General features: G+C 48.0%; 1 protein-coding gene across 6 annotated transcripts in view; it reads left to right on the top strand.

Annotated features, from left to right (window-relative positions):
* Window positions 1-14660, top strand: part of TTI1 (TELO2 interacting protein 1) — a 33265-nt gene that overhangs the window by 5398 nt on the left and 13207 nt on the right. For 5 of the 6 annotated variants that reach the window (XM_070744325.1, XM_070744326.1, XM_070744329.1 and 2 more), the window contains exons 3-7: window positions 7273-7449; window positions 7833-7975; window positions 9475-9615; window positions 10687-10891; window positions 12557-12644. In XM_070744325.1, coding sequence (XP_070600426.1) covers window positions 7273-7449; window positions 7833-7975; window positions 9475-9615; window positions 10687-10891; window positions 12557-12644 — 754 coding nt within the window. The remainder of the gene's footprint in view (window positions 1-7272; window positions 7450-7832; window positions 7976-9474; window positions 9616-10686; window positions 10892-12556; window positions 12645-14660) is intronic. The other variant, XM_070744330.1, reaches the window with a different exon arrangement.

Here is a 14660-nt window from a genome sequence, read left to right as displayed (position 1 = left end):
TCTTGGTAACATTTCGACGAAGGCCTACTCGTCATCTTCAGGGTGGTGTTTTCATCTGTGTGCTAGGGTGAACAAAGCATGACTGGAGCTGCCATCTTTCTATAAATATTGTGTGTGTGTGTGTGTGTGGAGTTCTGGCTTAATTGCTGTAAGTGGGTTGGTTGGCTGTGTTGTAACCCCAACCTGAAGATGACGAGTGGGACCTCGTCAAAATGCCACCAAGATACTATCAAGCTTACATGGCAAAAGACCTGAATAAATACCTATACCTGTGAAAATCTACAAAAACATTTACGTGCGTGTATGTATGGTTGTATGTAAAATATTTTTTGCAGATAATGAAAAGGAAGGGAGACTAGTATAGATCTATTTTGCTCTCATCTCAACAACTACGTGGTTCAGTTATTGAGTTAGGGGTTATTGACCTTCATACCAATGAACACAAATTCAGGTCAGATTGCATGCTGGCTTGACCTATGACTGCAGCAACTTACAACCAAAATTCCTGGCTCTGTTTTGGGTCGTAAGTCGAGGACTCCCTGTATGGTTTTTGGCTGCGCTGGAATCCCCCACCTCCAAAGCATTGGGAAGAGCAAAGCAAGGAAGCCTGCGTTTAGGTCTGAGTTAAGAAGACTCTAGACCAGGTGAGGAGGGGTGGTTTGGTGCAGTGCCTGGGTGGTGGTGTCCAACTTTGGCAACTTTAGGACTTGTGGGCTTCAACTGCCCGAATTCCCCAGCCAGCATTGGAGGGATGGTTTATTGGTTGAAGGTTGCATAAAATGTGAATGTTGCAATTGTGTTTTGCTAATTTGGGCTAAAACCCTTGTGTGTTCATCTCTTCAGCCTATTTATCTTAACTAATGAAACTCTGAACAGTGAACAAAGAGTGTTGCTTAGCAGGAAGCATTTGGGATGCTGGCTATCGCCTCTAAAGCCCTACAGGTCATGGGGTTTAGAGGGAGCCCTTGTCTTCCAGTTGAACCTGGAATGTTTGGCCAGGGAGGGGGACAGAGGTCTAGCCCCCTCAATTCAATGTTGCCTTGTGAGAATCAGGATGTGTGCCGTCTCTGTCATGGTCCTTCTTTCTGGGACCACAAAATCCTCCTTCACCTGGGTGAGGTCATCCACTGGTTTAAGATTCGAATACGCAGTACAGTGATGATATCTTTCAACTCCAGGCCAACCAAGCCAGGATGGGGAGATTCCTCCCCTGTGCCAGGAACCTCTGTGGGTTTGCGTGGGGAGGACCCATCTCCAACGCACTCCTGCTGTACCAACATGGGAGGACGGGTTGTTAGGCCTGCCCAGATCTGGGGAGATTCCACCTTTGGCCAAGGACAGGAAGACACTGGACTCACCGCTCCTGGTTCTCAAGCAGGTGGCCACTGTGCAGTGATGTGGTGCTAGCTGCCAGCGCTCATGGTGTGCTCCATGCGCACGCACGGCACATGCACTTGCATGCTCGCACGAGATTTGGCTGACATGAGCATCCTTGTGTGTGTGGTATTTGGCCGATTTTTGGCTTTTTTTGCTTTTATGTATGCGTCCAAGTGCCGCCTCTATGTTGGTTGAGGTAGGGAGGGTTCCCTTGGGTCCCATTTGTTGGGGGTCCAGGGAAAGGGAGGGTCCTGCCTTCTCTTTCTGCTCAAGATCCCCATGGACAATTGGTGGGCCACTGTGGGACACAGAATGCTGGACTCAATGGGCTTTGGCCCGATTCAGCAGGGCTCTTCTTAGGGTCTTATGAAATCTCACCCAAATCTCCCTTCGCGCCTGAGCATCATCGCATGTGATTTTATCAATTTTCGCCTATTTCTTTGATTCTGCACATGCACCGAAGCCAAAAAAGCCAAAAATCACCGCTATCTTGCCGGTTGCGCATGTGCACAGCCACTGACCTACCAGAGCCACGCACCTCGGTGCACCGGCTGCTGCCCACCACTGCCACTGTGGCTAGGAAGGTCTTTGCATGGCTTCATTTGGTGCACGAGGGGCGCCATGCCCAGATCAGGAACCCTTCAGACAGTCATCACAGAGGTGTTCTCCCTCCCCCACCCCCCCAAAAAAGTCAACTGGGTTTTCTTGGTGTTTTCTTTGAATAACATTTTCACTTCTCATCCACGAAGCGTCTCCAGAATTGTAGATGAATGAATAAGTTAAGATGGGCAGGCAAATAAATGCGCTTCATAACTCTGACGATGCTTCTTGGATGACAGGTGAAATGTTGTCAAAGAAAAACACCGAGAAAGTCCAGTTGCCTTTTGGGGGCTGGGAGGGGACCCACCTTTGGGACACCCATGGCGTGGATGATTGATTGAGAGTCTCCACAGCCCACCTGACTCACAGTCCGACTCCTGCTCTGCTCTCTGCCTGGGCTGCCCTTGGACGAGGCTGCGATTGGCCCAGAAGGCAGCAACACACCTCTTGCTTCCCCAGCTGCACCGGTTGCCAGTTTTGCTTTGGACGTGATTCAAGGTGCTTTTTTCCGGGAGCCAACTGGACAGTCGAGTTGCCTCCCGGTAAAAAAAAAAAGCACTTTGGGGGACAACCCTTCTGCTGCACGAATCCCAGCGACCACTTAGGTCCCACAGAGTGGATCTTCTCCAGGTCCCGTCAACTAAACAATTTCACTTGGCGGGACCCAGGGGAAGAGCCTTCTCTGTGGTGGCCCCGGCCCTCTGGAATCAACTCCCCCCAAAGATTAGAATTGCCCCCACCCTCCTTGCCTTTCGTAAGCTGCTTAAAACCCACCTCTGCCGCCAGGCATGGGGGAATTGAGATGCTCTTTCCCCCTAGGCCTTTACAATTCTATGCATGGTATATCTGTATGTATGTTTGGTTTTTATATTAAAGGGTTTTTAATCGTTTGTAGTATTGAATTACTATTGTACACTGTTTTATTTTTGCTGTTAGCCGCCCCGAGTCTCCGGAGAGGGCCGGCATACAAATCCAATAAATAAATAAATAAACCCTGCTCTGGATGACTGAGAATCTCCATAGGCTTCAAAGTGCCAGTTGCTACCTCGAAGACCCCCGTGGCACAGGGCCTGCTTACTTGAGGGACCACCACCTCCCATAGCATCGGCCTGGTCCATTTAATTTTGCAAGGCTGGTGCTCTCCTCATTCTTTCTGTTAAACAAAGCCACCTATCCGTATCCACAAGCATCCCTCCTTGCTAGCACCCGCTGGCCCTCTGGAATGAGTGCCTTCCCCCCCCCCCCCCATGAACAGCCCTCACTGGTGCTTCAAAGGCCCTGCACCCCTGGCTGTTTGCAAGGGTGATTGAAGCCCCCATTGCTGCTTTTTCTTTGTTCCCATCTGGATTTGTTATCTCTCCCATCGTTGTTCTTTTTGTGTATGTGCCATTTTCTTAAATGTTTTCACATTTTGTAAACTGCCCAGAGTCTCTGAGAGTCAGATGGCATATAAAATTATTATTATCATCATCTGCAGTAGACCAGAAAACGAGCAGCTGCTAACTACAAGCTTCAAGCTATGTGTGTGTTGGGGGGGGAGAGGGAAGGGGGGGGTTGTATATCAGTCTTGCACCTTTTTGTCCAGCCTGACAGTCTTTATATTCCGAGCGCAGGTTGTTCCTTGGCAGAAACAAGCTTGACATCCTTGCATTTTTATTTATTTTAATGATCATATTTCCACACCACCTACCTCATGTATATGACTGGGCGGTTTTACAAATAAGAACAGAACAACAGAGTTTGAAGGGACCTCGGAGGTCTTCTAGACCAACCCTCTGCTCAAACAGGAGGCCTTATACTATTTCAGACAAGCAGCTCTTCTTAAATAAGTTCCAGTGATGGAGCACCCACACTGGTTCATTGTTCTCACTCTCAGGAAATGTCTCTTTATTTCTAGATTTGTTCTCCTCTTTGATGGATCTCCACCCATTGTTTCTTGACCGGCCTTCAGGGGCTTTTGGAGAATAAGCTGACCCCCCTCTTCTTTGTGACAGATCCTTAGATATTGGACCTTAGATATTGGATGAGTCATTTAAAGCGAGACTCAGTTTAAAACCCACCTCTGCCGTCAGACATGGGGAAATTGATTCCCCCGGACCATTTCCGCTTTATATATGGTTTGTCTGGGAGGTATGACTGTTTTTATATTAAGGGTTTTAAATGGTTTTTTAATCATTGGATTTGTACTGTGTTTTGTTATTGTGAGCCGCTCTGAGTCTTCGGAGAGGGGCGGCATACTAATAATAATAATAATAATAATAATAATAATAATAATAATAATAATAATAATAATAATCATAGCAGAAGGGGCAGCCTGAAGCCACCAACCTCCCCCAGGGCTGCCTGTCACTCTTGGACCCTGTGCCAGTTGGCAGAGGCCAAAATTGATGTCCAGGAAGAGTGGGGCCTGCCTCCCCTCTGGAGCAAGAGGTTCCATAGGGCAGAGGCAACGTCTCTGTCCTCTTGTTCATCTCTCTCCTTGGTGCTTGTAGCCCTCACCCAAGGATGATGTTCCGAGGGCTTTTTATCACCAATCCATCTCTGAGCCAGGTTTGCGCTTTTGAAACAGGGAGCTAATTAAATGGAGAGAATTTCCTTCAATCGGTGGCTTTACTCGCAGAACTGCAGGTCAGATGGGAAGCAGTTGTGTCTTCCTTCATTGCGGGAGAAAAGCCTTGGCTGCCTTCCCCATGTTCTTTGCACCAGACTTCGATCCTCCCGTGTTATGTGGCAAATCCAGTGGCAAGGGATCTCCAGCATTTTTGGTGTACAGTGTTCCCTCGATTTTCGCGGGGGATGTGTTCCGAGACCACCCGCGAAAGTTGAGTTTCCGTGAAGTACAGATGCGGAAGTAAATACACTATTTTTGGCTATGAACAGTATCCCAAGCCTTCCCTTAACACTTTAAACCCCTAAATTGCAATTTCCCATTCCCTTAGCAACCATTTAGATCATTACTCACCATGTTTATTTATTAAAGTTTATTTAAATTTTTTTTATTAAAGGCAGATGAAAGTTTGGCGATGACATATGATGTCATCGGGCGGGGAAAATCATGGTATAGGGAAAAAACCCGCGAAGTACAGTGGTACCTCATGATACGAACTTAATTGGTTCCAGGAGGAGGTTCATAAGGTGAAAAGTTTGTAAGATGAAACAATGTTTCCCATAGGAATCAATGTAAAAGCAAATGATGCCTGCAAATCCTTCAGGAAAATCCCAAACTTTAGAAGGGAGGCGAACAGAGGGCAGGGAGGAGCAGCTAAAGGGTGAGTGGGAAGGAAGAAAGGCAAGGGGGGCGCCCCTCCCTTTTCTTTCTTCAAAAGTTACCCTTTCAGTTCCTTTGCAAGCACCTTGTTCTCTGCAAAATGTTTCCTCCCCCAAGCCGCCCCTCCCTTTTCTTTCTTCAAAAAAGGGGAAAAAAGAAACCCCTTCATCCCAGCAGCAGCTGCTTGGGTTTGTAAGGTGAAAATAGTTTGGAAGAAGAGGCAAAAAAATCTTAACCAGGTTCGTATCTCGAAAAGTTCGTATGATGAGGGGTTCGTATCATGAGGTACCACTGTATTTTTTAATTAATATATTTGAAAAACCGTGGTATAGGCTTTTTGCGAAGTTCAAACCCGCGAAAATCGAGGGACCACTGTACTTCAGTGTCCTCCCAGGTGATGTTTAGAGTCTTAAGTCTTTGCCATGTACAGCATCTTGAGAGCCTCCCCTTGGTCCTTTGGCCTTGTGTGTGTGTTTGTGTGTGCATTCCTCTCATTTCCACTTTGGGGATTCAATTGTTCTCCATGCAGAGAATGTGCCCTGCAAGTTGGAATCTCCTGCACGTGACAGTGTCATGTAGTTTGCAAGGGAAACTCCTCTGGAGCACCTTTTCTTTAGCAATATGGTCAAAATAGAATTCGGCAACGGCATCTTCTCTATGTTGGAAGATGTCGAGTCTATTGTTAATACTTGCTGACACCTTCCATGTCCTGCTGGCATAATTGGCTGTCAGGATCACTACTGGCATAGAGCTCAGCAAAGGGAGTTTAGGTTTAAGTGGATGGAAACTAATCAAGGAGAGAAGCAGTCTAGGATTAAGGAGAAATTTCCCGACAGTGAAGACAATTATCCGGGACCGCCTTCTGCCGCATGAATCCCAGCGACCGGTTAGGTCCCACAGAGTTGGCCTTCTCCGGGTCCCGTTGACTAAACAATGTCGGCTGGCGGGACCCAGGGGAAGAGCCTTCTCTGTGGCAGCCCCAACCCTCTGGAACCAGCTTCCCCGGAGATTAGGACTGCCCCCACCCTCCTTGCCTTTCATAAACTCCTTAAAACCCACCTCTGCCGTCAGGCATGGGGGAATTGAGACATCTTCCCCAGGCCTATATAATTTGTGTATGGTATGTTGTATGTTTTTTAATTATGGGTTTTTTAGTTTTTAAATATTACATTTGTATTTTACATTGTGTTTACTATTGCTGTGAGCCGCCCCGAGTCTACAGAGAGGGGCGGCATACAAATGTAATAAACAAATAAATTAGTGGAACTGCTTGTCCCCAGAAGTTGTGGGTGCTCCAACACTGGAGCTTTTAAGAAGAGCTTGTAGGGTCTTCTGAGCAGGGAGCTGGACTAGAGGACCTCCAGGGCCCCTTCCAACCCTGTTGCTCTGTTCGCTTTTGTTCTCCAAAGCCCCTGAGGGCAGGGCAAGAAGTGACAGGTGGGAGCTTATTAACGAGAGATCTGGAAAGAAGGAGAGATTTCCTGACAGTGAAAAGAATTAGCCAGTGGAACAGCTCGCCTCAGAAGTTGTGGGTGCTCCATAACTGGAGGCTTTTAAGAAGAGATTGGACAGCCACTTACCTGAAATGATATAAGATGTATGTTTTATATATATATATTGGGTGTTCTTGTTTTTTAGACTTTTTAAATGTATTATTGTTATTTTAGATTCTAACTATTAGATTTGTCATTATATATTGTTTTTATCATTGCTGTAAGCCGCCCCGAGTCTACGGAGACGGGCGGCATACAAATCTAATAAATAATAATAATAATAAAATAAAAGATCTCCTGCCTGAGAGCAGTGTTTCCCAACCTTGACCACTTGAAGATATTTGGACTTCAAGTCCCAGAATTCTGGGAGTTGAAGTCCAAATATCTTCCAGTGGCCAAGGTTGGGAGACACTGCTCTAGGGGACCTCTAATGTCTCTTTTATTGGCACGGAGGATGAGGACTAGATTGTATTCAGAGGTTTTCCCCAAAGGTTGGTCTGAAATTCTCACCACTGCCCAACCTCTGTCTGGCAGCTTCCTGGTTTGGGCCGGAGCAGCAAACCCACCCTAATCTGGAAGGGGGTCCCTCCTGCCCGCCGGTACCAAGGCCGACCCACCTGCCCACTGCAGCCGAAATGGAAGAGTTCTTCTCGGCGTACGTGAAGGAGAAGCAGATTGCGGAGGGGGAGGAGGAGGAGGAGGAGGAGGAAGGTTGGTACAGCCGTATTTCCTGACCTCCGTTGTATGATGAACTGGGTTGAGTGTGTACGATTGTGTAGTTGGTGACCTTATGACACTGGTTGTGTTTATTAATGTTTTTTAAATGATTTTTAAATTTTATTATTAGATTTGTAATTATTGTATTATTGTTTTGTTGTGAGCCGCCACTAGTCTTCGGAGAGGGGTGGCATACAAATCTAATAAATTATTATTATTATTATTATAAACATCTTGGCCTGCGGTGGGACAGGAGGAAGGGCAATGCCCCCTCATGGAGTGGCTGAATTTGTGCCTGGACTCAGCACCACCCACAGCTGTTGGGTGGACGGTACAAGGCTGGCAACACACTTTCCCTCCCCCTCTTGCCTTCCCAGATAATCTCGCAGAGCAGCCCGAAGCACCAGAAGGGTCTCCTGAGGCAGACAGGCCGTTGCCCTTGCAGGCCAAGATGGCAAAAGACGTCCTGGAGAGGGCCGTCCACTTGCTCCCCAGCAAGAGCCTCGTTGTGCGACTGAAGGTAAGGGGGGCCATGCCATCGACGCAACCAGCCATTCTCTGATGCTGCCGAGCGCTCAAGGGCCCCGTGCCCCACAGGGGGAGGCTTGCCCTTAGCTACAGCGGGTGACCTCTTCTTCCACCTGCTCAGGGGTCTTTAAGATCTGCTCCAAAGCCCAACCGGAGATACTAAGCAGGGAATGAGGTGTGGCTCAGTGAGGAGGATGAGACAGATCTCTCATGATAAACCCTTTTATGTACCTGAACAATGGTGAGTCCTCCGTGAGGCTAGAAGGACCCCAAATGCAGTGAGAAGCAAATATGTATAGATTTTTTTTTGTTTTATATACTGCTCAAAAAAATAAAGGGAACCCTCAAATAACACATCCTAGATCTGAATGAATGAAATATTCTCATTGGATACTTTGTTCTGCACAAAGTTGAATGTGCTGACAACAAAATCACACAAAAATCATTAATGGAAATCAAATTTATTAACCAATGGAGGGCTGGCTTTGGAGTCACACATAAAATTAAAGTGGAAAGTGTTAAAGTGTTCCCTTTATTTTATTTTTTTTGAGCAGTGTAGTTCGTTATCTAAGAAGACCCTAGCACACAACAGATAAGAATAGAAGTTATGAAAAGACTCACGCTTGCCTCCTGTGGTCGTGAACACACGTTTAACCCACAAGCTTGTGGTTTCCTCTGGGACTTTCCACAATTCTTTCATCTCAACATATGTCCCTTTTAACCGGTCAGCAGAGTTATCAGAATCCTGGCCAACAGAGTGGCAGATGCTTGTCAGGCTCAGGAGAACCTAACCTTGGGAAGGAGAAGGCAGCCTGGAGCAGAACCCCCAAGCTGCCCTTGTCCCAAGCCCCTCTGTCCTTGGCCCTGAAGCCCCTCGTAGGGCTCTCTTCCTCTTTTCTCACTGAATTGGAGCTGGAGGAGAAGGAGGGTGGGCTGCTCCAACCAAGGCATCCCATGACTCCCCAGCTTCCGTCTTGCTTGGTCTTTGTTTAAAGCTCTTACTGTCCCAAAGGATCAAGTGCATTATAGATGGTGGCGTCCTTGGTGCTCTCCGGACTTGGTTGTTTTGTGGCAGATGTTTCCTGACTCAAGTAGGGCACATCATCAGTGCTAGAGGGGAGTGGGATTTGTGGAGGGGTGAGGGGGAGAGGAAAAGAACGCTGAGGTCCTTGATGGTCTCTGAGTTTGGCTTTTTTCTTGCAGACATTCCATGACCCAACTAGGGAACATCATCAGTGCTGGAAGGGATAACAAACAGAGAGCAAATCCCACTCTTCTAGCACTGATGATGCGCCTTACTTGGGTCATGAAATGTCTACAAGCAAGCTATGCTCAGAGACCACTAAGGAGCCCACATTTCAATCCTGAGCCACAAATATTCTGTTCGTACATTATGAATTAGACAGCCAGTCCTCCGTTTCCCCAATATCACCGCTAGTCTCCCTTAATCCTGGCATGTTCACCTTCTGACTCTGAGGCCTCTCCTGATAGGCCCTCGAAGTCCTCGAACTCGGCGTGATAGTCCTCGGTCCACACGAAAACGTGCTCCTCCCACTGGCACATCGGGCGTGGCCTGCTCTTGTTTGCCGCTTGATTAACGATGACCCCTTGGCTGTTCTCAGAGCCTTTGAGGTAAGGCGAATCTCTACCTGTCCCATTATAACCTTGCAGGATCCAGTCTGGGTGGGTTCAGGATTGTGATGGGGAACGTCTCTCTCTCCTTGCTTCTTTCTCTCTTCTTTTTCTCTGGGAGGAAGGAGAGAGGAGGAAACAAGAACAGGGAAGTGAATCCCAGAATCCCAGAAAATGTTTTCCAGTTCTCTTTGTTGCATTAATTTTGTATAGTTATCTTCTTTAATTGTTGCAAATCTGTCTGTTAGGTTAATTCCCAAATGTTTTACTTTCTCAAACAACTGACGGTCTATTTTCTTCATCAGTTCATTTTTTTGTTTATTTGAAAGGTTTTTAGCTATGGTGAAATAATATAGATAGAAATTACAAATTGGAAGGATATCATTATATACAAGTAAAGCAGGGGTGAAATTTTCCCTACCGGTTCAGTGGCCATGGCTTGGTGGACGTGGCTTGGCCATGTGACCCGGTGAGCTCAAAAACCAACTTTCACACATCACACAAAAACAACACAAATGCCACACTCACCTACCCAGGCACAAACAACAAGCAGAAACCTCAGAGCCACAGAGAGCTGAACTATCACATTTTACACAAAAGCTACACAACTGACTCATGCACAATGCAGAAGCAGCTTCACTTCACACAAAATGGCCCCTGCAACGAGCAGGAACCTCACAAAGTCACAGTTCGGGCGAATAGGGTAGTAAATAATGGTTTTGAAAAAGCTTTTTTTTTAAAGGTTCTACAGCTATGACAATCCCCTGTGACACCCGATCATCAGAACTTTGTAAAAGTATCTTTTACTACCAGTTCGGCAAACCGGAAGCATTTGTTAACTGGTTTGGGTGAACCTGGCCGAATCAGCATTTCACCACGAAGAAAAGAATGTTAATATGTATTTGCAAACTGACTCAGACTATATACCACTTGTTAAGCACATATATGTTAAAGAAAAATATATAATTTTTTTTTTAAAAAAAAGAAGAATCCTGGAAAAGGGCTTTCTCCTTCAGTTCAGTTCGTACAGGAGATGAGTGACCATATATTTGCTTATATATTTCTTGGCAGGTGCTGTGCACTCTCGGAGCCCACAGTGGGGATTTCCTAAGGAGCCGCTTCTCCAAAGACGTCTTGCCAAAGCTGGCTTCCTCCCTTATCACCCAGGCCTCCACCAGTGGCCACGCCGGACCCATCTACAGCCACACCCTGGCCTTCAAACTGCAGCTGGCTGTGCTCCAGGGCCTTGGGTCCCTCTGCCAGGCTCTGGATCTGGGTGAGTAGCAGGGGTGCCACGCAAGGCCCCTTGTATTGTTCCATGCTGGGGTTTCTGGCCCAGGCAGTTGATGCTATTGCTTTTCCCGACTCCTCCTCCCTCGGTTTTCCTGGCAGTGCTCCTCTTCCGCTGCTCCCTTCCTGCCAGAGAAGGCAGTTAGAGGCAGGACAGCAGGTGGGCTCAGACAGCAAAGCTGGCTGTGGAACTCTGGGAGTTGAAGTCCACAAGTCTTAAAGTTGGCAGGGTTGGAGAGCCCAGAAGTAGAGGAGTAATGTTGATCCATCTCTCTCCCTCTCTCTTTCTTCCTTTACAGCAGGGGTCCTCAACTTTTTTAATGGTGCAACCTCTTAATATAGTTCCCCATGTTGTGGTGACACCCAACCATTAGTCTAGTGCCAATTCTCCCAGTAGAGCTTGAAGCCGATTGGCAGGAAGGTCAGAGGGACACTCCCACTGTAAATGCCTGATTGGTTGGATTGTAAAAATATATTCCAAGGCACCAGAATAGAAGCTTTAGTTCCTAACACCATGGGAAATTTGTCTTTTCCCTTGGTCTTGAGTGACCCCTGTGAAATGGTCTTTCAACCCCCAAAGAGGTCCCGACCCCCAGGTGGAGAACCACTGCTCTAAGCGGTTTACAGAATCAACCTCTTGCCCCCAACAATCTAGGTCCTCATTTGACCCACCTGAGAAGGATGGGAGGCTGAGTCAACCTTGAGCCAGTGGTGAGATTTGAACTGCTGAACTACAGCTGGCAGTTAGGAGCCTGCAGGGCTGCACTCTAACCACTGTGCCATCCCGCCTTTATCATGTGTACATAGGGCCCTATCCTGGGGGATTCAGCCAGGGGTGGGATTCAAAAATTTTATCAATATAATGGGTGTTGACAAATGCTTCTTCCAGTTTGCTGAACTGGTAGTAAAAGATACTTTTAAAAGGTTTAAAAAAGGGTCTGATGATCGGGCGGCACAGCTGATGAACCTTCTTTTAAAAGAACTTTTCTAAAAGCATTTTTATTACCTATTCGTGGACTCAGAGTGACTCACAAGGGTGAAAATGGATAAAAGATATAAGTTTTTACTATTGTACGCCGCCCAGAGTCCGTGAAGAGTTGGGTGGCCTATAAATTTAATATAAAACTTAAGCTTAAAGTGCATCATGGACTGGAGCTGGCTGACCATCTCTGCCCACTGAGCCTCCAGGCGCCGGTATCAGGACTTGCACTCCTCCAGGTCTTCCCTCTGCTTGGAAAGCCTATGCTCCTAGTCCTCATTGAGGTGCTTCTGCTGAGCCTCCTTCTCAGCCATATCCAATTTCAACTCAGCCATCTATTTTGCCAACTCTTTTGTGGTGGCTTCTTATTGGGGCCCTAATGACCCCGAGTGGGGAGGGGAAGGGAGGCTGCTGAGATGCCCTTTGATGTGAGTGACATCGAGTTGTCTACACCTACCCAGTCACATGACCACCTAGCCACGCCCACCTGGTCATTAGGTAGATCATATTAGTGGTCCGTGGAATTTAAAATTATGAATTCAGTGGTCCCGGAGGTCTGAAAGGTTGTGGACCCTTTCTCTAGGGAAATGGGGGGCGTGGAGTGTGTGTGTGAAAGGGGTGTGTGGCTGAGGACCCCCTCCTCTGAGCCACCCATCTTCACTGTTTCTGCAGGTGAGGACGACCTGAATACGGTGGTGGATGCCTGCCTGCCCTACCTCAGCGCCAGGCAGCCTGTGAGGCTGCAAGAAGCTGCTCGCAGGTAAGACAGGTGTGCCCACAGGCGGCAGGGCCTCAAGGCCACCATAGGAAGAGCTTTCCTGGCTTGGGATCCATTCTCCAGCCTCTGGAACTCCCCTCTCGTGCAGTGTTGTCTGTTCCCTAGAGACCCTCGCAGGCCTCTTTCTAGCTTTCTTAGAAACATAGAAGATGGACGGCAGGAAAAGACCTCCTGGTCCATCTAGTCTGCCCTTCTACTATTTCCTGTATTTTATCTTAGGATGGATCTGTGTTTATCCCAGGCTTATTTCAATTCAGTTCCTTTGGATTTACCAACCACGTCTGCTGGAAGTTTGTTCCAAGGATCTACTACTCTTTCAGTCAAATAATATTTTCTCACATGGCTTGTGATCTTTCCCCCAACTCAGCTCAGATTGTGTCCCCTTGTTCTTATGTTCACTTTCCTATTAAAAACACTTCCCTCCTGGACCTTATTTAACCCTTCAACATATTTAAATGTTTCGATCATGTCCCCCCTTTTCCTTCTGTCCCCCAGACCAGTGTTTCCCAACCTTTTTTGAGCCGCGGCACATTATTCACATTTACAAAATCCTGGGGAACATTGGGGTGGGTGGGTGGGTGGGGTGGTAAAAAAAAGTTTGGACAAAAATATCTCTCTTCCTCCCTTTCACTCTATTTTTCTCTCTTCCTCTTTCTCTCTCTCTCTCCCTTCCCTCCTCTTTCTTTCCCCTCTCTCTCCATCTCTCTTTGTTTCTCCCTTCCTTCCTCTCTTTTTTGCCCTCCTTCCCTCTCTCTGTCTTTCCCTCACCCTCCTTCCCCCCTCTTTCTCTCTCTCTCTTGCTTTCTCTCTCTTGCTGTCTTTCTCTCTTTCTCTCTTCCCCCTCTCTCTCCCTCTCTCTTTCTCTCTCTCCCTCTCTCTTGCTATCTCTCTTGCTTTCTCTCTTTCTCTCCCCCCTCTCGCTCCTTTCTCTCCCCCTCTCTCTCCTTTCTCTCCCCCCTCTCTCCCTCTCTATTTCTCTCTCTCCCTGTCTTGCTATCTCTTTCTCTCTCTCCCCCCTCTCTCTCTCTTCTTCTCTTGCTATCTCTTTCTCTCCCCCCTCTCTCCCTCTCTCCTTCTCTCTCTCCCTCTCTTGCTATCTCTTTCTCTCTCTTTCTATCCCCCCCTCTCTTCCTCTCTCTCCCTCTCTTGCTATCTCTTTCTCTCCCCCCTCTCTCCCTCTCTTTCTCTCTCTCCCTCTCTTGCTATATCTTTCTCTTTCTCTCTTTCTCTCTCCCTCTCTTGCTTTCTCTTTCTCTCCCCCCTCTCTCCCTCTCTCTTTCTCCCAGTAGCCGTGGGGCGACGGCAGGGTGATCAGCTGTGAGGCGGAGCTCCAGAATGGAGGCACAGACGGCGGTGGCTAGACGCCGTGCATTTCTGGCGTTGCGCTGGGCATGGACGTGGGGCTTGAGTCTCCGTCCTGGTCCAGCCAGCAGGCAAGTGCCAGCCACGCAATTCCAGCATTTCCAGCCGCCGCCGTCGGTGCCTCTGTTCCGTAGCTCCGCCTCACAGCTGATCACCCTGACGTCGCCCCACGGCTACTGGGAGAAAGAGAGAGGCAGAGAGGGGGGAGAGAAAGAGAAAGCAAGAGAGGGGGAGAGAGAGAGGGACCACCCTGCCACCGCCCCACGGCATGGCTCCTGCCCGCTGCCGCTGCCGCCGTCATCACCCTCCCGCTGCGCGCTGCCCTCCCACCAAACCCCAAAGCTCACCTGCTGACAGGGAAGCTCCAGCCGGGCGGGGCGCCGCAGCTGCTGGAAAACTTGGAAGGCGCAAAGAAGCAAGCTCAGCTTCCGGTCTCACAACTTTTTTCTCTTCGCAAAAAGTTGCGAGACCAGAAGCTGAGCTTATTTCTTCGCGGCACACCTGACCATGTCTCGCGGCACACCAGTGTGCCGCGGCACACCGGTTGGGAAACACTGCCCCAGACTATACAGAGTGAGTTCATGAAGTCTTTCCTTGATAGGTTCTATGCTTAAGACCTTCTTAATTTCATGCTAG

The sequence above is a fragment of the Erythrolamprus reginae genome, chromosome 3 (genome assembly GCF_031021105.1).
Source record: "Erythrolamprus reginae isolate rEryReg1 chromosome 3, rEryReg1.hap1, whole genome shotgun sequence".
Lineage (NCBI taxonomy): Eukaryota > Metazoa > Chordata > Lepidosauria > Squamata > Dipsadidae > Erythrolamprus > Erythrolamprus reginae.
Note: the sequence above shows the minus strand (reverse complement) of the source record. Positions and strands in the feature narration are given on the sequence as shown.